The sequence below is a fragment of the Mya arenaria genome, chromosome 13, assembly GCF_026914265.1.
Source record: "Mya arenaria isolate MELC-2E11 chromosome 13, ASM2691426v1".
In the NCBI taxonomy this organism is placed as follows: Eukaryota; Metazoa; Mollusca; class Bivalvia; order Myida; family Myidae; genus Mya; species Mya arenaria.
The window spans coordinates 59,525,579-59,547,963 of record NC_069134.1 but is presented as its reverse complement, the minus strand read 5'-3'; the positions used below and the strand labels follow the sequence as shown (position 1 = coordinate 59,547,963).

The following is a 22,385-nucleotide window of genomic DNA, read 5'->3' as shown; positions in this document are numbered from 1 at the left end:
CGATATATGATCCTGTACACAAGACTTAACATAGACTTGGTCATAAATGTTTTTGTAAACAATACGAGATTAAAAACATGGCTGGTGTGGTCCACGTGAAGGAGAAAACTAGTTGGAAACCAGTGGAATTCAGTCGATTCGTAGACTCTAAAGGAGATTTTGATGGACTGATTAGTTTTGAAGAACTTACCGACTATGAAATTGTTAAAGGAGAGGTCAAAGTGGGTAAAAAGGTAAACATGTGATGGAATGTAATATAAATTCGCGAATTTGAAATGAGTCGTGAACACTTGGTTTCGAGTTAATTTGTCCGGTTTAATTTCATTTTGGGTTATCTTAAATTTCTATAACGGATAAAGTAAAACACTGCAAGCTACCAACAGTGCTATGCACGTTGAGATTTTGTCTCTGGGTTTGAATAGCCAACAAGGTTCTGTCAGTTGTAAACTAGCTGAGTGCCTTTCTTATCAATCTACCTGGTCAGTAGCCTAATTCCAGATCAATTTTGAAGTTCTCTTTAAATATTGTCAGAAAGACTTAACATAAATGCAGGAAATTTTGACAGCAATTATGGGTCCTATATATATTTACCGATGTGGAAAAAGAATAAAGGAAAATCCAATTAATTATTATATAATTTCTGTACAAAATGTGGACATAAACAACGTCCGTAAAATGCATTCCCTGCCTACAAATTCAGATTTTTTTTAAGAACAAATTAAACATCATCAAGTCAATATATCAATATTTTAATGTTATTTTTTTTTAAAAATCATGCAGTAGTTGTTTTACCTGTGTATATAATTTATACATCTTTTTAAGTATTTGTATGTGTATTTTCTGCTTATCCAAACTAATTATAATTATGTCTGAATTCACAAAATATAAGTTCAAAATATAGTTTATTTGACATAACCAGAGATCATTAGCTATGAATAACTATTGAAGTTATACTAGAAAATAACAAGAACTTATAAGGCTGGCAAAAAATCATGAGTACCAGGCTTGCAAGCTTGTGCAAATGTCAGGGCACGACACTAACGGTAACCTTTCTGACAGGATTACCACAGCCAATTTGCAAGGGAACAATCCGGGTCACCAGATAAAAACACTTTGCCACTGTGGTAATATCATAAATATTTTAATTTTTTGTCCAATGAAAAAAAAAATAATACAAAACTATGCTTTATCGATAAATAAACAATCTCTTCATGTATATAGCAGACACGCACTGCCTGGTGCAACATCATTGAATGTATTCCGGGTCAGCGTTCTCTGCAGTGTTTGGTATATAAAGTACATACAGAGAAGCCAGTCACCTTTAAAAACAATGTCATAATTGGATATTTAAGATAATTGTCAGCCCTTAATTTTATGAATATTATTTTAGTCGAAACTAAATAACAGACCAGTTCTGTTTGTTAAATTTAAGTATGACTAAGAATTCTTCCACACATTTTATTAATGTTATTAATCTTTAACGATGTGGTGATTTGTAAGCGGTGCTCCAGAGCCATTTTCCACATGGAAATAAAAGCTTGATAATGATGTGGAAAGGCTTAAAAAAGACTATAGATTGATTCTTAGTTTATTTTAAAACAATAAATTATTTAATTGTTTTCTTGCAAAATTTTGCAGGACACCCTGCTATTTTACAGGTCATCATTTTTTGGGAGTAGGTGATCCTGCGGGTCACCTTATAAAAAAAATTAGTGTGTCTAATTGTATATGTATCTCTTTCTAATTTATATTTCCAGAAATCAAAGGTGAAGGGTGAAGCAAAAGCAAAGGAAGATGCTAAAAGAAAATTAAAAGAAAAAGATGTGGAAGGTAAACCAAGAAAGAAATCGACAGAGAAGAAAGTCAAAAAGAGTGGAAAAGTAATTAAAACTGGTGCTCAGGCCAATCAACAAATTGATGACTTGAATGAAACTGTGGAAGAAAAATCAGATCTTGAGAAGGAGCAAGATCAGTTGAAAAAAAAGAAAAAGAAAGAAAAAATGAAAAGAAAAATACAAGAATTGAAGAATAAAAGAAAGTTACGGAAGGAAAAGCAAGAAAATGAACCCAAACAGAAAAAAGTAAAACTTGAGCAGCCAGAATCAAGTGAAGATGAGGCCGAAGATGATGATGCCACTAAAGGTAAAATACAGAAGAGAATATTTCATTGCCCAATATAAAGATGCGTAAATAGTACTTAATGGATTCAGACATAAAATGATGTCTTGTATTGATATTGAAAATATTCTATATATAGCCTTTGTGTCGTCATCAGTGTTGTGCAAAAACTTGGCCTTACATCAAAAACCTGTTGCAAGTGGCTATACTCACTTATATAGATAAAGGTCCATAACTCTGACTTTAAAAATTGACGAGTTATGCCCTCTTTTTTGGCATAAAAACAACGGGTGAGTGCTGCGGCACTCTTTTTAAACAATTATCGTCATATTGTTATATATTTTTTTTATAAAAATTGATAATAACCTTATCTTTAATCATTTTAATTAACGAAAAATTTAGTCATGTTTGCCTTGTATTATATTGACCTTTATCATAATAAGGAATGGAGAGATGGAAGGGCCTCCATGTGCCAGAAGAGGTTCTACGGGCTCTGAGAGATGCTGGATTTCGGGCACCCACATCCATACAAGCCCAGGTCCTGCCTTCTGCCATCAGGGACCAGATGGATATTGTTGGGGCTGCTGAGACGGTAAAGGATTTGTATAAAAGTTATATATAGGGCAATTAAAAAAAATAAGGGTGGCTTTTTCCAGGAGCCCATCTTGATAAAAGCCCAGTTGTGCAATATTAAAGCAGTTAGCTTCTGGGATTTCCATAGCCACCTCATTTGTACTGATATGTTACAATAAAGCTCTTTGTTGTTTCTGGTGCTAAGAATTTAGCTGCCATATGGATAGAGCTATTTGGTAACATATCTTTCCATAGAGAATTTGCTGACTACATACATATATATATATATATATTTAATGTCACAAGCAATGTGTACAATATGAAGCCCTCAGTAACATGCAACAAAATATTATAAATCAAGATTTTCAGTAAAATATTTAGTGAAATGTCACAGATTAAATTGAAATTTTTATCTGCAAAAACGAACAAACTTTTCTTATACTAACAAATATAGACATAAGCAGACTATGAGATAGTAGATACCGTAGTTATTATAACTTCCGATTCCATTGCTTTTTTCTGACGAATCTGGGGCCAAAATTTGTCCCAATAAATAAAAAAAAATGGACCCCCTAAAAAAAGTCATTCATCACATTATTTTATGTTTTTCTGTCCTTTTTATGCAATCTGTTTTATTTCTAAGCAAAATTTAAAATAAGTCAAAATAGTGCATTTTACCCAATTTGAAGGGCCCCAGTTGCATCTCAAAATGGTTGGAAAACAAACAGATTCTCAGCAATATAGATTCAAAAAGGCAACCTTACTACTTGTATAATGGCGTGTATAAGATTGCCCCAATGTCATGTAAATAGTGTGTTTGTTATGGTATAATATCTGTGTCTATGGTATATTACAGGGAAGCGGAAAGACTCTGGCGTTTGGAATACCACTTCTGCATTTTATCTTGGAAGAAAAAAGGAAGGAAAATGGTAATATTTCTTACAAAATTGTTTTGTTATTGACTTACATGTTCCAGCTTAAAGATTTCTTGCTCTCTGACAGGTAAATCATTGTTGTTATTTAAGAGAAGCACATGTTTTTAAAGCAGTCCAAAGATTTAAAGTCTGCAAACATAAAACATTCTTTAAAAACTTTTGTTTACTTAAGATATGAATTGAACCAGAAAATTTAACTAGGTAAATTATTTCAACTAAATATTTTATAACTAGTTTGAACATGGTTTTTCATGTTAGTTGATTCATGAAATGAGATTTCACTACCACGGCAAATAAATTTCAGACCCACAATCTATGGATGAAATGGAAAGTGACAGTGGCAATGAAACTGGTAATGCTGATGTTGAAGATATTGATGCTTCTGCGGACCAGGAGAAGGAGGAGGAGTCAAATGAAATGGATGAAACAAACAGTGATATGGAAGAGGAGTCAGAAGATGACGAGGACAATGGAGAAGCAGAGGAAAAAGAAGATGAACAGTCAGAAGATGAGAGTGATGATGGGGAAAATTCTGACGAAGAAAATGTTGGTGAACTTCAGGTATATATTTTCTGAAATGTTAATCTGTTTATAAATATATTGTAACATCAAGCTCGAATTCATTTTAGCAAGGATTATTTTCCACTCAAAGACATGGTTATTGATTTTGACCAATTCAGGTGTTTTTCAGCAACAGTGATTTGAGTATTGTTATTATATAATCTGCCTTTTATAATTGTACATTATATTTTACTATACTTCATGTGACTTTGTCATCAATAGTTATTCCATAAAGTCAAATTTGACTATTTTAATGGCACCATCGCTTGCATTTTGAAATACTAGTAGATGTTCATGCATGTTCTACGGTAACTGGTGTTCGTAAGTGATATGCACTTACAGGGCTTTTTCACCTTCTTTGCTAAGGGGCCGAAATTAGGCTACTTCACAATTGGGAAAAATGGCATTTTTTCCCAATTTCCAGATATTTTTTTCACAAATCCCAGATATTTTTCCCAAAAAGGAAGATCTTACTTCAAAAATTTACAAAAAAAAATTATTCTGGTTGAGCAAATTATTCTTTTTTATCTTAAACGTTGACATAAGAAGAAAGCTGTATAATTTAAACGTTATTCGAGGACCAATTACTCCATAGAATTATATTGTTATCAATTTCCCATTTTGAGACGTTAACGCATTTAAATTTCCCAATTGGCAGAATTTCACGCGTTTAAATTTCCCAAAATGAAAAGGCTAGGCCTCTTCACAATTTTTGGTGAAAAAGCCCTGACTTAATGCACAAACAGTCTGTAAATACATTTTCTTGATTTATCATTATTCTGTTAATTATATGTATAACTATTATCATTAGTTTTTGCTAATTTTATATTTTACAAGATAAATTTTCTGCATATGTTTAAAAATGACCAGTGTTATATTCAGTTAAATACTGATTTCAGGTAAAAGTGTCAAATCCCAACCTTGGCTTACACCTTAGCCAACATTATTTTTTTTGTTGATTCAATTTTACATGATTTAATAATAAGCTGCAGTATTTACGTTCATGTAACGCCAGTTTTTCAACAAAATGAAATCATTTTGCAGGAGGATGGTACAGGGTGTGTGGCAGTTGTGAAGGATGCTGACTTCAGCTGGATGGAGGGCCTGACACCTGCCCCCATGATGCCTGGAGCCCCTATGCTCCCCCGGGCGACCAGGACCCACCCCCGGGCTCTTATCCTGGAGCCCACACGAGAGTTAGCCATACAAGTGAAAAACCACCTGGTCGCTGCTGCCAAGTACACCGATATAAAGGTGGGTCTAGTTTCTTGCAGATGTGTTGTTCACATTAATTTTTGTCAAGTTTCATGTTATAGAGGGCTGCACAAAAAATTATGGGTGCCATATAGTAACCACCCTGTCTGTCTGTTCATCCAGATTATGTGTTTTTTTTGCTAATAACTTAAGAACTTCAGTATATTAAATTCATACTTTCTAAACATGCTAACAGTAACAATTTATGTTACTTGTGCTAAAAAATTGTCAAATCTTTTAAAGGGACTTGGTCATGTTTAACAGAGTCAGTCAGACATTGAAAAAAAATTGTGAGAAATGTGACAAAGATGCTTTTATCAATGATATAACATCATAAAATGCTCATAATGGATCTCATTTGTTAATAAGTATTTAAAAATGTGACAGTGCATGCTGTTTTTGCCGAAATGTGCTAGGACTAAATAGTCTGTCATTAAGTAAGGAAAGTAACTTAATTTTGAATATTTGAAAGTATTGTTTGCATCATTAAATCTGTGAGTGAGTCCCTTTAAATGTTAAAGGTCAATTGGGCCGATTGTTCAGAGCTTTGTTAAAGTTAACAACGGGATTAACAGCATTGTTGTTAACTTTTTAAAGTCAAATATTTGATGATGTGCTCACATATTTAAATATAAACAAGAACAGCTGAAACAGTTATCTCGAATCTTGTTTGTAGTACAGAAGTGTATCCATTGAAGTTCCAGAGAAGTTCTGAACAATTGGTTCATAGTCTCACAAGTTTTCCAATAGAAATTGAGTATCTTGTTTTGGAACATGTCTGAGATATTGTTTATAAATGAATCAGATTCTGTGCTATGGTTAAAATTTACTATTTAAAAAGAAAAACTTCTTTAACATCAAAAGCTTAACGCAAAACTGAACCAGCCTTTGAGACTTAGAGTCATAACATTTTACACAGCTTATTTCATATTGCGTGCGTAATTCATCAATAACATATGAAAAATATTTTCTTAGGATCTTTAGATTACACAATATTATATATATATTTTCTCACTACAACATTGTTTACAGGTAGCAGTTATAGTTGGTGGCCTGTCGATGGAAAAACAGCGCCGTGTATTGAAGAAGTGTCCCGACATCATTGTGGCCACTCCTGGTCGCCTTTGGGAACTTATTCAGGAGGTATGTTACGAACATTAAACGACAATCACAAAGGGCTAAGAAGTTATACGGTCTTCTATTTGTGGGAAAAAAACGCATCAATTCCGAGAAATAAAATATACAGAGAGTAACATCGTCTTGGGTGAAAAACTGTATGATTTGCATGAAATTTTTGGAGCGAGGATGCCTTAAATGTATTAACAGTTGATGCAGTATAATTATAAAGTTTATGATGGATGCAAATTTTGATTTATATGAAAATGAGTGTTTTAGTTAGATTTTTCAGAGGTTAATGGAATAAAATTATTTTCCAGATTGACTTCTTATATTGTTAAAGCCTTTACAATACTGTATGTCATATCATCAGGGCGAGACATGTCTACATGAAGTTGAGAAGACACGTCTTCTTGTGGTGGACGAGGCAGATCGTATGATAGAAAAAGGACATTTTGATGAGCTTGCCAGGCTGCTAGAGAAGATGAAAAGGTGAGTAACATTGTTATTAAGGTTACCTATCTTGCATAGAAATAGGTGTGTACTTGACCTTTGATAGAAAAGAGGGCCTTTGACAACCTTGCCAGGCTGCTAGAAAAGATAAAGGTTGTTACTTGTGTTACCTACCTTGGGTAGAAAAGACGCGTGTACTTGGAAGTGGACGAAACAGACCTCATGATAAAATAGAGGGCCTTTGACGAGTTTGCCAAGCTGCTAGAAAAGATAAAGGTTGTTACTAGTGTTACCTACCTTTGGTGGAAAAGTTGTTTTTGATGTATTTCCATTATTTCTGCTACTTACACTTTCATACCTGAACACATGGAATGATGAAAAATGAATATACTTTGTTCACTTTTTTCTGGCACTCTAATGCTGATCAACACCTGTACATAAGAGAATGAACGAATAATGAATCCACATTGTATAATGAATTGTTATTTGCAGAGACAGCACAAAGGAAATTCGTCACACGTTCGTGTTTTCTGCCACTCTGACGCTGATCCACACTGGACCACAGAGGGTGATGAAAAAACGCAAGAAGAAAATGGATGAGAAAACTAAGCTTGGTAAATTATGGAAAACTTTTTTAAGCGTACTCCTTTTGTTTAAAACATTTGGAGGGGTGAGATCAGAATGTTCCTAACTGACAATATAATACAAACTACATTTTCAGCCAATGAACATAAAGTAGAGGGCTTAATCATTAAGAATTTCAACTTTCGCATTTGTTTAAAGGTCCATCTACTGTCACTTATCTTAAATAACTCCCTGCATCAGATTTTGTGTCAACAATGTGTCAGCCAATGAGGTTGTATTATAAGTCAGTGAGATGACCTGAAGTAATAACTTAATGATTAAGAAGGACTCATTCACTATGCTCACTCCACCCTTTCCTTATCATTAAGATTTTACTTTACATCATCTAACTATTACACAAGCAGATAAAATCCTTTCACCTCCACACCTCCATTAACTCATCAGTTTAAGTAATTGTATGCCTTGGATCGGGCATGAATTTCTCATACTTAAAAATACCTCACGTTATTTTTTAGGATTGATAATTGTCAGCTGTTGGAACACTTGATAAGTTGGTTACGAAAAGTTCTTGTATATTAATATCAGTCGATTTACATGAATATAGAAGAATTCTCCAGTCTTCAAAAAGTTGGTTGCTAAATTTGTAAGAACACCTTCATGAATTACCTTTCAACTGCACACAGCAGTTACTTCCCTTTGCAGTTCAGTAAATTACTGGTGTCATGTTAATCTCATACTTATTAAAACATAAAATAAATATTTCATTTGTAGTGCTTGTAAATAACTAAATGTATGAAACATAAATAAAATTCAAAGAGTTATTAAAAATAAAAGTACAAAGCTGCAAATTAATTTATTCTTTTTACTTGGTGGCTCTTCAAGGGAGATTACTGTATGGGAGATTGCAATACAGTCTTCAAATGTGTAATGTGTTGAATGGGGCTTTAATTTATCTGCAGGTTACCTGATGAGGAAGATGGGTCTGAAGCCGAAACCAAAGATTGTGGACCTGACACGAAAGATGGGGACAGTCGAGACTCTCACAGAAGCTCGGATACACTGTCCCAAGGAGGAAAAGGTGGGATCGTTAGACATCAGTGATCGAAATTAGCCCACAAGCCCTGCACTGTTTAAATTATTACTGGGCTTGCTTAAAATTCTGGATTTAATACATAGTTGGGCAGGGCTTGTTCTAAAATTTGATGCCAAGCACTAGTGGAAGAATTCGGTATTAAACATCAAAAAGTCTCATTTAAATGACCAGCATGCATGAGGAAAACGTTAATGAACAAAGTTATGCCAGTTAAACAGGGAGCAATGGCATCAAGATTCCTTGGAGCAGATTTTGTCTAGGACAGATTTTCATGAAAAGTACTGTTTTGCACGAAATCGCCCCTAGGGTTTTTGGTGAAATAGCTCTCAGTGTTTTGCAATTTTTATGGAGAACAGTAAACAATCAACAGTATTTATCCTTAGAATTGACAAATCCCACATGTATTTTGTATCAGTCAAAAGTTCCCCATTATGTGAATATCATACTCCTGGCCCGAATGTCTTGATAATTCTTTAGTTTAACAGGTTGGAGTGCATTATTTCATTTTTAGCCAAATTACTTTCTTATACTCGTACTAGATTTCTTTTATGTAACAAAAAGTAGTTCATCATGATTATCTTTTAAATACTTCTTGTATAAGTCTCAAAACTCTTATAAATGAGAACATCCAGGAAATGATACTGAAACAGAAATAGTGACCTTAGCTTGATCCACATTATTATTAGAAGGAGCTAACTCTTGTTCAAGAAATTAGGGCCATGTTTTAGCGTAGTTGACTTTCCAATAAAATTAAACTAACCTTGACCCCCTTTTATTATGCCCCCGAAGGTGGGCATATTAAAATCGCACCGTCCGTCCGTCCGGCTCTGTAACTTTCCCTTGTATGGACAGATTTTAAAATAACTTGCCTCATGTGTTCCACATACCAAGACAACGTGTGGCATGCAAGACTCGTGTCCCTACCTCAAAGGTCAAGGTCACACTTAGTGTTTATTCACAATGGAGTGCTGCATATAAGGACATAGAGTATAGGTTGTCGTGTCCGGGCTGTAACCTTCTCTTGTATGGACAGATTTTAAAATAACTTGCCACATGTGTACCACATACCAAGACGACGTGTCGCGTGCAAGACCCGTGTCCCTACCTCAAAGGTCAAGGTCACACTTAGTGTTTATTCACAATGGAGTGCTGCATATAAGGACATAGAGTACAGGTTGTCGTGTCCGGGCTGTAACTTTCCCTTGTATGGACAGATTTTAAAATAACTTGCCACATGTGTTCCACATACCAAGACGATGTGTCACGTGCAAGACCCGTGTCCCTACCTCAAAGGTCAAGGTCACACTTAGTGTTTACTCACAATGGAGTGCTGCATATAAGGACATAGAGTATAGGTTGTCGTGTCCGGGCTGTAACTTTCTCTTGTATGGACAGATTTTAAAATAACTTGCCACATGTGTTCCACATACCAAGACGACGTGTCGTGTGCAAGACCCGTGTCCCTACCTCAAAGGTCAAGGTCACACTTAGTGTTTATTCACAATGGAGTGCTGCATATCAGGACATAAGAGTATAGGTTGTCGTGTCCGGGCTGTAACTTTCCCTTGTCAGGGTTCTCAATAAGTTTCAGTTGAACCGTCTCAAAGAGTAAAGTAACCGACCTGCTTCTACTTATTCTATTTAGAATTAATTTATTTTTCAAAATTTTAACCGGCCCAATTGCCATTTGAACCATCCATTTTAGCCGGCAGCCGGTTCTTATTGAGAACACTGCCTTGTATGGACAGATTTTAAAATAACTTGCCACATGTGTTCCACATACCAAGACGACGTGTCGCGTGCAAGACCCGTGTCCCTACCTCAAAGGTCAAGGTCACACTTAGAGTTTATTTACAATGGAGTGCTGCATATAACGACATAGAGTATAGGTTGTCGTGTCCGGGCTGTAACTTTCCCTTGTATGGACAGATTTTAAAATAACTTGCCACATGTGTTCCACATACCAAGACGACGTGTCGTGTGCAAGACCCATGTCCCTGCCTTAAAGGTCAAGGTCACACATAGTGTTTATTCACAATGGAGTGCTGCATATAAGGACATAGAGTATAGGTTGTCGTGTCCGGGCTGTAACTTTCCCTTGTATGGACAGATTTTAAAAAAACTTGACACATGTGTTCCACATACCAAGACGACGTGTCACGTGCAAGACCCATGTCCCTACCTCTAAGGTGAAAGATACAGATACAAAGTGTTTATTCACAAGGGAATTCTGAATATAAGGACATAACAGTGTAGGTTGTCAAGTATGGGTGGTATTTTTTTATGTTCAGAGGCAATTAAAAATAACTTGCCATATGTATTTGACACGTAAAGGCAAGATAAACTTTTCATGTACTGACCTTGTTCGTAGGTCAATGTCACATTCGGGGGCATTCGTCACATACTGTGACAGCTCTTGTTTTGCAATAAAATTAAACTAACCTTGACCCCCTTTTATTTTGCAATAAAATTAAACTAACCTTGAGCCCCTTTTATTTTGCAATAAAATTAAACTAACCTTGACCCCATGGTTTCCCAATTAATCATTCATTTTGAATTCTAATTTCAGGACATCTACTTGTATTACTTCCTACGACAGTATCCAGGCCGGACACTCGTGTTTGCGAACAGCAAGGATTGTATTCGACGTCTGGTATCCGTGTTTACGATTCTACAGTGTCGACCCCTCCCCCTCCATGCTGACATGCACCAGCGTCAGCGACTGAAAAACCTGGACAAGTTTACAGGTAATGGAGGATTGTGTTTAAGGATTGACTAGAAAGTTAAAGTCATGAAATTTATAAAACTCTGCAGGTTTGTTTCCGTCCTTTCAAATTGACTTCTCTTGCTTGAAGAGTTTTTGTATCATCTTCTTCTCTTGTTAGAAGATACCAGTATTGTTTGTGTATCAAGAAATCTATTTTTCTTAATTTCTTCATTATTAACATTTCATCTCCATTTGTTTTAAGTATGACCAAGACAAAAAATACTGTGTAATAAATGAAACAAAGTTAGACCGCAATTTTTATGCCCCCACAAAGTGGCGGCATATAGGGTTGCCCTTGTCCGTACGTACGTCTGTCCGTACGTCCGTACGTACGTACGTACGTCCCGAAGATTGTTTCCGATCTAATTCTTGAAAACCGTTTGTCCAATCCTCACCAAACTTTAAACACATGTTTGTGACCATAATATCTTGATCAAGTTCGATAGTCATGGAAATCGCTTTAGTCATTTAGGAGTTACGGCCCTTTTTTGCCAAAAATACTTCAAAAATATATGTTTCCAATCTAATTCTTGAAAAGTATGTGTCCAATCCTCACCAAACTTTACATACATGATTGTGACCATAATATCTTGATCAAGTTCGATAGCCATGGAAATCGCTTTTGTCATTTAGGAGTTACGGCCCTTTATTTGCAAAAAAAGACTTGAGAAATATGTCCCGAAGATTGTTTCCGATCTAATTCTTGAAAACTGTTTGTCCAATCCTCACCAAACTTTAAACACATGTTTGTGACCATAATAATTTGATCAAGTTCGATAGTCATGGAAATCGCTTTAGTCATTTAGGAGTTACGGCCCTTTTTTGCCAAAAATACTTCAAAAATCATTATGGCTTATTTTCTGTGACAAAAAACCGAAGTGGGGGCATCCGTGTCCTATGGACACATTTCTAGTTAAAAAGTTGTTTGGCCTCGTCCAACCTACTCACAAGAATACCTGTGACTGAATAGGTTTTTCAGTGATCATATTTATATTTTCATTTCTCATCACTAAATTAGGGGTGAGGCTTTATACATATGTAATTGAAAATTGCAAGTGTCTTTTATAATGTGTTTATTTAAATCCAATGCCCCATTTGCAGCTAACCCCAATGGCCTGTTACTGGCTTCTGATGTGGCAGCTCGAGGATTGGACATCCCGAATGTAGAACATGTCATACACTACCAGGTGCCTCAAACTGTTGAGGTATGCATGCATGGCTTATAAGCCCAAGTTAAAATGTACTTGGCTTTCATGATAAATTACAAGAGGTTGCTAAAGCCTACAATGAACCCATCTTGCGTATCATTTGTAGCAAGTTGTTTATTTAGTTTATACTAATTTCCTTTAGTTCAATTATGACAAAAGCTGATAGCTTATATAATCACTCTCCAGTCCGTTTCTGGGGTAGAAACCAGTACTGGTGACCATTTTGAGAGGCTGTTAGAAAGGACCCTTGGTGGGGATTGAACCCACAATCTCTTGGTAGAGAGGTGGAGACCTATACCAAAAGGCCACTTTCACCCTCTATTAAGTTGTGTATTTATATGCAGAGTGAAAAACTGGGGCACATGTTCTGCAAATGTTTTTATCTTGGACACATCTTAGAAACTTGGTACATATGTTACAATGACAATATGGATGTGTGTAGCAAGAACCATAACCTTGGCTGATATATCAGTTGAATTATGTCCCTTGAGTAGCAGAGAAAAACAGATTTGCGTTGACATACTGACATGACAGATGAGTTAAACAATGATGAAGTATTGTCGCAAAATTGTTCTAAGACTGATGTCACCAATAATCAATTGCAAAATCTTGAAATCAATAATTGCTATATAGCAGTATTCTCTAAAAATAAAGTTTTTCGACAAATTTATCAGTCCTGCTAGTTGTAAGGATTATTTACATTAATTCCTGTTTCCATGTTTTCTCACTTGCAGAATTATGTGCACAGAAGTGGCCGGACAGCTCGTGCAATGAAGGAAGGACTCAGTGTTGTGTTGATTGGCCCGGATGATGTTAAAAGTTACAAGAAGATAATACACACGCTCAACAAAAGTATGTTTAACCAGGTTTTCACACAGTTATGGTTATTAGAATGGCGAACGTTGTTGTTCAGGCGGGCGGGCGGCGTCAAACTCACCTATGAAACTGAATAACTTTAGTAAGGGTTGACATATCTTGACCAAACTTGGTTTATAGAAAGAGTTTATGGGTACCTTTCATGGGATTGCGTTTGGGGTCCCTAGGGTCAAGGTCAAGGTCACTGTTACTAAAAATAGAAAACCAGTTAAAACTGAATAACTTTAGTTAGGGTTGACCTATCTTGACCAAACTTGGTCAATTGGAAGAGTTTATGGATACCTTTCATGGGATTGCATTTGGGTCCCTAGGGTCAAGGTCACTGTTACTAAAAATAGAAAAACAGTTGAAACTGAATAACTTTAGTTAGGGTTGACATATCTTGACCAAACTTGGTCTATAGGAAGTGTTTATGGATTCCTTTCATGGGATTGCATTTTGGGTCCCTTGAGTCAAGGTCACTGTTACTTAAAATAGAAAAATGGTTCAAACTAAATATCTTTAGTTAGGGTTGACATATCTTGACCAAACTTGGTGTATAGTAAGAGTTTATGGATACCTTTCATGGGATTGCATTTTGTGGTCCGTAGATTCAAGGTCAAGGTCAGTGTTACTAAAAATATAAAAACAGTTGAAACTGAATAATTTTAGACAGGGTCTACAAATCTTGACCAAACCAGGTATAAAGGAAGAGTTTATGGATACCTTTCATGGGATTGCGTTTGGGGTCCCTAGATTCAAGGTCAAGGTCACTGTTACTAAAAATAGAAAAATGGTTGAAACTGAATAATAAGTTAGGGTTGACATATCCTGACACAACTTGGTATAAAGGAAGAGTTTATGGATACCTTTCAATGGATTGCATTTGGGGTTCCTAGGGTCAAGGTCACTGTTACTAAAAATAGAAAAACAGACACAGGCTGTTCTTCTGTCAATCATTAAAAACCTGGTTTTGTCGCATTGCAGCGTTTCTTGTTCATTTATTTAAATAAACTACGTAGTGATGTGATGTATTAACAAATGGATCAAAGATTCAGGGCTTCATTATATCCAAAGTTCGCAAACTAAATCTAACCCATTAGCCTAGACTGTTGAACAAAATACGAAAAAGGAGTTTTCAGTCTGGTAAAAAGCTTGAAGCATTTTGTGTAATCTGAATAACTCTGGATGCTGATTGGCTGATTGAATTATAAAACAAGGCCTTGAACTATGTATGGTATGCCATTACAGATGAAGATCTGCCCATGTTCCCAGTGGAGCAGACAATCCTTTCAGAGCTGAAACGTCGGGTCAACATGGTCCGACAGATAGAAACACAAGAATATAGGTAAGTTCTCAAATAATCCGAAAGATAAAAATACGGCCGTATCATGTAGAAACTTAGGAGTGATTTGTAACTAGAAGTGATTTACAATAGCAGTGCTGCACCATCAATTTTGGCACACACACACACACACATATCTTTAAATGCTGAAAGCAAAAAAATACCTTAATTAAATCAAAATTTTACCAGTACAGTTCACAAAAAACATGTGTCTTGTGATAATTTTTAAATAACAATGATCATACTGTTGTTCATAGTGTGAAGCCATAATAATACAAGCACCAAAATGACTGGTTCATGAAATCTGCCAAGGAATCTGGGTTGGAAATACATGCAGACAATGCTGGACTGTATCCATAATGTATAGACTGGTTTATACAATGTTGCTGCTTTTTACAGGTTTAACAAAAAGAAGCGCCAAAATGACTGGTTTATTAAATCTGCTGAGGAAGCTGGCGTGGAAATAGACGATGCTGGACTGTATCCTTCATGTATAGACTGGTTTACTGTTCATCTTTCATTGGCGTTCACATAGTCTCAGAATTGAAACTTTTGCCCTTCCTATCTGAAAGCTTTAAAACTGTTACATCATACTAGGAGTATTTCATCTATAGATTCAACACAGTTTAAGAATCTTGGTTTTCTTGTGCACATACATGTAAAGCATACCACCAGAAATATTGAATATTGATTTGTTTTATCAGCATTTCCACATTTAACACGTTTTCCATGTGCCCAAGTAGTTGTGTGGATTTTAAAAGCAACATAGCAGTTCATACTGACTGAAATAGGGCTGAATCTGGCAAAGATAAGAAACCCGCAAAGAGCCTGTTTTAAGGTTCACAGCTGAATTGGTACATTTTAATATTAAGATAAGTAAATTGATTTGTATCAAAGATGATTGTACAATGTTCAGTTTCAAAACCGCACAAGGTATTTTGCTAGCACATTGTTTGTTGTTAAGCCTGAATGAATAAAAGTTTACTTAATGAATTAAATTCATTAGCAAATAGCAAAAGAACTCAAATTAAGATCATTTGTCGAGTTATTGTCCTTGACACGTGATCAGTTTGGATGACCTTGGTGATGATGATGAACAACAGCGACACCGGCAGCATTTGCGTCAGATGAAGCACGAGCTGTCCTTGCTGCTGGGCCAGCCTCTTGCTCCCCAGTCCACGTATACCAAGTATCCGACCAGGACTGGCAAACTGGTAACACCTCAGAATACAGGTTGGTATATAACCTATATTTTCATAAATTTTGTTCCTTCCTGCTAAAGCACAAATTTTCCACACTTGTGTGCCAGGTATTAATAAAAGGTTAAAATAAGGTCTTTCAAGGGTTCATTTGCCAGCCAACAAGGGGTGGGGGCTCGGGCATATGTGCCACCAACCCTGCTAGAGCCGCCACTGAACTGTAATTTTACTTTTATTTTTTGTTAAAAAAAGTTAACTTTTTTTTTCAACGGAACTTGAAAAAAACCAATAAATTTACTTCTTTCATAGCCTTCCAGTAATTGTTGTCAATGGTGGCAGTGTCTTCTTGCAAAAACGCTGGACTATATTGTATGACTCAAAGATTGGTTGACATGTTCGTTAAGAATACGATTTTAAAGCCTATTACGTTGACGTCAACAACGTTGCTTACGTTAACAACGTTCTGAACAAAAGGTCCATTGCCAAACAAAAGCAAGTCTGTTCACTTGCTGGCTGAAATTCTTGTTAGCTGACGATCCACTGTTCATGCATGTATGCGCAACAGGAGAGGCTAGGCCAGCAAATAGTTGGAAAATGTATTTGATATTTCGGGTAGATGTTATTCTTATTTACATGTACTCACAATTTTTCAGAGAGGTCAGTTGATGCGCTGGCACAACTGAAGAAAAATAAGAAAGTTGAGAAGCAGGCGACATCGGAAGTGGAGCAGACAACAAACAGCTCGGAGCAGACAACAGTTTCAAGGTCACAAAAACGCCGCCAATTGAGAAGGGAAAAGTGGAAGAAACGAAAAGAAGAGCCACAAAAGACAGAATGAATAATATTTCAAAATGTTTATATGAAATAATTGTTGATTATTTGAATACATATACAAATAAAACGTTTAAAAGAGCAATTCAATTCTGGGTTTACTTTTAACTTTTTCTACCATTGAAAATTTGAATTCTTGGACGAAATAGCAAATTAAATTGATGTGAAAAATGGATCCTAAAACTAAGATGAAATGATGCGATCTTCATATTTGAATGATTTGTTTAAACATATTGGTCACTTGTCTGATCAAAACCTTAAGTGACAGGTCAAAACTAACGTTTCAAACGTTTGTAAAAGCGCATGAGGGCACATGTTTATCCAACCGCTATGAAACATGTTTCTGAAATCGAGGTCAATTTTCAATTCAAGGTCATTTTACGTTCAGAAGTATGTCACGAGGTCATATGCGTGGAAAAGCCTTTTTAACACCAGAAACAACATATTCTACTCGTGGTCATAATGAAACATTGTCAAAAGATGGGCCTCTGTGAGAGCTATGTATATCAAACCGTGACGTATAACGTTAAGTCATGAAGCCGTCGACAAAATCCGTGAACTTGATCAAGCCGGATACATTACATGTTAACCGAGCGATTGTCACTATGTGTGTATGTGTGTAAACGTGTGTATGTACACCGAGTTTAATTTCAGAAGAGAACAAAGCGACGAAAACAATTAGCGCTTCAAAGAACAATCATTTTGTAATTCTGACATGAGAAAATGTACATGTGTCAACACACGCAAAATAAAACGTCTTATCGCTGATCACAGAGGTCAGCCCACTAGACCGGGCACCGCGTCATAGTGCACGTGAAGTGACGTCAGAAGGTCCATTGGCGCGTCCACCGCGAACAGGGCGTACTCCCTGCCACAGTCCATTAAACCTGCAGAATAATTTTACAAGCGCTGATGGTTAAAATAGAAAAGTTAACACAATATATACAAAGCGGAAAAGTCTTGAAAGTCCAAGTACCAGTGAAAGGGTTTTAGACAGGTTTTCCAAAGGACAGGGTGCTAAGAGAGAAAAGGGCACAATGTATCAGGAAGTCAGGAATTCGAACATCATAGATTTCACACAAACATAGTAGGAATTATGCTTAATTGAAGTAATAACGGGTTTCAGCTGCCGAATATGTCAAGTTTGTATTAATTTAAAATGGTATTTTAAGTTTTAATCAAAACAGAGATTTTTGATTATCTTAAGCATTTAATTTTATGAAGGCAGGGGGGTGCACATGCTGGTCTCCATTAGGCGAGAAGGGTGCCACCTTAAAGGGACAGGGTGCAGCACCCTTCCATAGTGTTTCAGCTAAAACCATAAGTGAGGTCCGTTTTATAACTATCTGCCTAAGAAATGCACTCGCATCCTCGGCATCCGATATAGGTTATGATATGCTGGGTTGCCGAGGATGCGCACCCGAGGCTGTCGAAAATTTACCTCTGAATAGTTCCATGGGTACATAGTCTGCCCTCATGATCTCGTATACATAGCTGACCCAGTTCAGATGAGTCGTCGTAACTAAGGGTAACGTAGTAGGTGAAGGTCGTATCGCGGAAGTCGTGGTTGTCATAGCAACATTGCTACTGACTGCCTGGTGACGTAGTTTAACAGCGTAGTCGTAGTAATTGTCACGGACGTAACTAAAACGCCAGACAATGTAAATATGTTGCATGCACATGGTCGTTTTAACATGGTCAATTCATGATAAATAGTAAAGACACCAAGAGTGCGACATATTTTTGAAGGTTCGATTTTCATGCGAAATATTATATTAAGCCAATGTGAAATATTGAGACAGGGAAGTCAACTCGGGAAGTTCTTTATACCTTGAAAATTGTATAAAGGGTTTACTTACTGCGCCATGTACATACATCCCCGCCCAACAACATACGACAATGCCTGTCGTTTGCCGCTAAATTGTCGTCTGGCCATAACATGTCGTCTGACCGGTGACGCGTCTAGTCCAGACACACAAACGAATACCAGAAAAACCAAAAACAGGTGTCTTTTCGCCATTTTCGTTGTCAACAGAGTTAAACTTTTTGGAACTAACTTCCTCGTAGAATAATGATAAGGTCTCTTGTATGTGAAGATAAGAGATTTCAATTGTTTTTGCAACGCAATATATAATGGGCACCTTTTCAATCACCAATGTAAATATCAAAGAACATATAAGCATGCCAACATCATTGTTACACTGTTGTTTTACGTAAGACAAAGATTGATATCAACTATTTATATAAAAAAAATGTTAACTAGTATATACTTCTTCCATCACATTTATTTTAGGAACAGGAGTTTAATTTTCATCATACGAAATTTCATTTTAAAATGTTCAGTATTTCTCTAGTTATTTCTCAAGTCTAATCCGGCAACTGCTCAAGTACTGTTTACAAAGCACTATGCTCCGCCCACTTATTTACCTTATTAGCATATAGTGAGGCATTGGTCCAGTTAAGGATTTTGTTGACATTTCCTATACAAGCATCGTAACGACCATTTTTTTTTGTCTCTTATTATTTAAGCCTATGTGGCACTGGGACTTTAATTGATATAACTGTGGTACATGTGTCCGCCTCTCTGCAAACGAGGCTGCGGGTTTGAATCCCACCAGGGAAACTTTCTTATGGTCTCACTCTCTCAAAAATGACACCAGTACTGGTGTTTACCCCAGATACGCACTCAAGAGTGATTAATGAAGCAAACGAAAAAAATGGCTTTCAAAGGATACGTAAGCACGGGCGGATATGAAGTTAGACGGGACGTAACCATTTGACTTGCACCTTTTCATCATAATCAAAATTGTACTACCCCATTTTTTAACCATCTGAGGGGGGGGACCGGGTAAATGATACACTTCTTGATATAAATTATACATTCATTTTATTTTCGACACGCGTGGAGGATGACATTTGGATCAATACCCTTACGCATGGGGCGCCCCTAAGTCCGAGGCTTACAACTGCAACATATTTAAACAGATAAGGAGAGACTCAACACGGAATAAACAGTTTTGATTATCCAAATGATGCTTTATTCCAAATAATATTTTGCATTTATTTGCCAGCCATATGTCACCATAATGTTGATGCGTTACCCAACGTCAATCTGAGCAAATACAATGGTTGTATATTTCACCTTGGGCTCCTGACGTTTACCAAGCCACGCCCTGTACACGTACTCCAGGCCGGAGTGTCTGTCCCGAACCTGCCACGTGCGCGCGCGAACCTCGTCCCACGCACTTCCGGTTTCACCGAGGCCCCGCTTCTTTCGCACGAGATAAGTGCCTGTATGATCGTCGTTGAGAAATAGAAAAATATCTTCCAGAAATTTATTAAGCAATAATGGGATTTCTTCGTTTCCGCTATTTATGCGTTCGTCTGTCATGTCCGAAAGTATTCTATCAAAGTCAGTTTTCATGATATCCTCTGATCTTAGCGTGGCAACAGTTTGTTTTTCTCGTTCAAAATCTTGAATATCTTTGGGTTCATCGGCATTGTGTTGGTTGACGTCATCATAAACTGACGTCACCGTGGAAAACGTCCCGGAAGTTCGAGCCAAAGGTGCGGCGGACGTCTGTTTGTACTGGAGAGCTTCGATCAGGACGATGAGGGGTATAAAAAGTATCGTCGCCTCCATTGTCGGCTTCTGAAAGAGGAAATTGCATATACGGAAAACGTTTAGGTATTTAATTTTTGAGTTTAGTAGCTGTTACCAGTAGTAGCAGACTACCCACCTGTCCGAGTTTGGTTTAGTGGTCACCAAGCCGGACAAATATGTTTTTTCCAGGTGCTCCAGTTTCCCCAACATTAAAAGACCACACTCTCGCGTAACAACGTACCAACGAGTGATTGGTGTAATGTTTTAACAACTTGTTCCTTAATCGTTGTAAAACAAATAAGTTTTAACTAAGTAAAAGCAGAAATTAGTTACATATTGTATTCACCTGAACAAGTATTTCAGCAACTTTCGTTTCTCTTATTAACTTTTATTGCAAGATCTAGGTCTAAAATGACATATTTGTCTCAAATATGTTAATGAAAAAGTGTGTCATTAGATAATATGCCAAATTATGTTATGTACCTATCCTAAAATATATCCTGATTTCTTAAAAAAAGCTTCCTGTATCCTGGAGAGCACCACTTAAGCCAGTAAGTATGTCATGAACCCATTGTTAAATGTCTCAAAGGGTTCATAGCCTGTCCAGATGTTCAAGCCATTGTTAAGAAAACAATGTATTCCATAAAAAACAAAAGACATGTTGCTGTTTTCTTGGAAAAAGTGACATCATTTAAGGTATCCGGTGTACACTCGAATTTCGTTATGTCAAATTCTGTTATCTCGATGCTTGGAAAATGTCGAATTATGTTACGTCGGTGTTTTGGTTATTTCGAATTATGTAATATCGATGTTTTGGTTATGCCAAACTCTGTTATTTCAATGTTATGTTTGTGTCAAATTCGGTTATCTCGATGTTTTGGTCATGTCGAACTTTGTTATCTCTGTTTGGAAAATGTCGAACTTTTTTCGAATGTGTTGGGTTTAGTAAGACATATTTTGAATTTCGGTTATGTCGAATGTTCGTTTTCTCGAAGTATTTCCCGAGGTCCCAACGACTTCGACATATCGAGTTTTTATTGTATAATGACGTGATTTTTTTCGTGCCTGGTGACCCCATATATTCTTGATACACTTGAAAGGGTTTTGTGAGTAGGGAAAGAATATGTAAAACTTATATCGAAAACATACCACATATACGATTTGTTGTCCTTGAAAAAAAAATGCAAATTAAGGGATTTCACGTTCGAATTCAGTTGTAACAGAGAATAAAAATACGAGCTACAATAATCTATATATAATATTTTTCGGTAATTTATTTTACATGTTTGTAATAAGTCGGTCATTCTTTACAAATGGGTTCAAAATTATACGGCATCATCAGAAATTCTCGGCTCATTAAAATGACAAACTCATTTGTACACCGGGGTCCGATTTCTTGAGTAATCTTGTCCCTTGTAACAGGATAAGGCTAAGCTCACTATTTTTTTTTGTTTTGGTATAACTTGTTTAATATTCTAATTTTTATGAGTTCTGATGCATTTAAAGGAGATTCTTTGAAAAATTACCTAGTCTTAAAAATGACCATGATAAACTATGTTTTGGTTTGTAATTAATACGGAATTTAAGCAAGTGAAATAAATTTAAATTTGTTACGCTTAGTTTTTAAGGAATTAGGGCGAGCTATCTTAAATAAATCAGCCAATAAGATTGTTGTTAATATCGGTCCTAATTTACGGGGAAATAGTTGCTTTTTTCATATTAAGCAGTTTTTACTTAAGACGCCCAATGATCGTTGCAACAAAAGTTAATCAATAACTATGCGGCATGTGCATCTCCATCAGAATACATGCTATGTATATAAATACTTGCACGTTCTTTATTATCTTGAATACATAGAAACTGCTTTGGAAGAAGGCTCTTTGGTCAA

General features: G+C 36.3%; 3 protein-coding genes across 3 annotated transcripts; 1 reads left to right on the top strand and 2 right to left on the bottom strand.

The window, feature by feature from the left end:
- The first annotated feature begins 70 nt into the window (after nucleotides 1-70).
- On the top strand, nucleotides 71-16,983 carry LOC128212797 (ATP-dependent RNA helicase DDX24-like). The gene is made up of 17 exons (XM_052918115.1): nucleotides 71-233; nucleotides 1,758-2,142; nucleotides 2,562-2,710; nucleotides 3,548-3,620; nucleotides 3,931-4,187; nucleotides 5,232-5,441; nucleotides 6,474-6,584; nucleotides 6,931-7,049; nucleotides 7,503-7,624; nucleotides 8,555-8,673; nucleotides 11,258-11,435; nucleotides 12,557-12,660; nucleotides 13,398-13,515; nucleotides 14,770-14,866; nucleotides 15,263-15,343; nucleotides 15,933-16,096; nucleotides 16,716-16,983. Exons 1-17 carry the CDS (start codon nucleotides 78-80, stop codon nucleotides 16,898-16,900), a joined length of 2,628 nt encoding a protein of 875 aa, XP_052774075.1. The 5' UTR covers nucleotides 71-77; the 3' UTR covers nucleotides 16,901-16,983.
- A 588-nt stretch (nucleotides 16,984-17,571) lies between these two features.
- LOC128212909 (uncharacterized) lies at nucleotides 17,572-18,930 on the bottom strand. Its single transcript, XM_052918299.1, has 3 exons — nucleotides 18,753-18,930; nucleotides 18,335-18,537; nucleotides 17,572-17,780 (listed from the first exon to the last, which is right to left on the bottom strand). The coding sequence occupies exons 1-3, from the start codon at nucleotides 18,911-18,913 to the stop codon at nucleotides 17,671-17,673; spliced, it is 474 nt and encodes a 157-aa protein (XP_052774259.1). The 5' UTR covers nucleotides 18,914-18,930; the 3' UTR covers nucleotides 17,572-17,670.
- Nucleotides 18,931-19,946: 1,016 nt separating this feature from the next.
- Nucleotides 19,947-21,133, bottom strand: LOC128213265 (uncharacterized). The gene is made up of 2 exons (XM_052918850.1): nucleotides 20,981-21,133; nucleotides 19,947-20,545 (listed from the first exon to the last, which is right to left on the bottom strand). Exon 2 carries the CDS (start codon nucleotides 20,534-20,536, stop codon nucleotides 19,991-19,993), a length of 546 nt encoding a protein of 181 aa, XP_052774810.1. The 5' UTR covers nucleotides 20,537-20,545; nucleotides 20,981-21,133; the 3' UTR covers nucleotides 19,947-19,990.
- Between the last annotated feature and the right edge of the window lie 1,252 nt (nucleotides 21,134-22,385).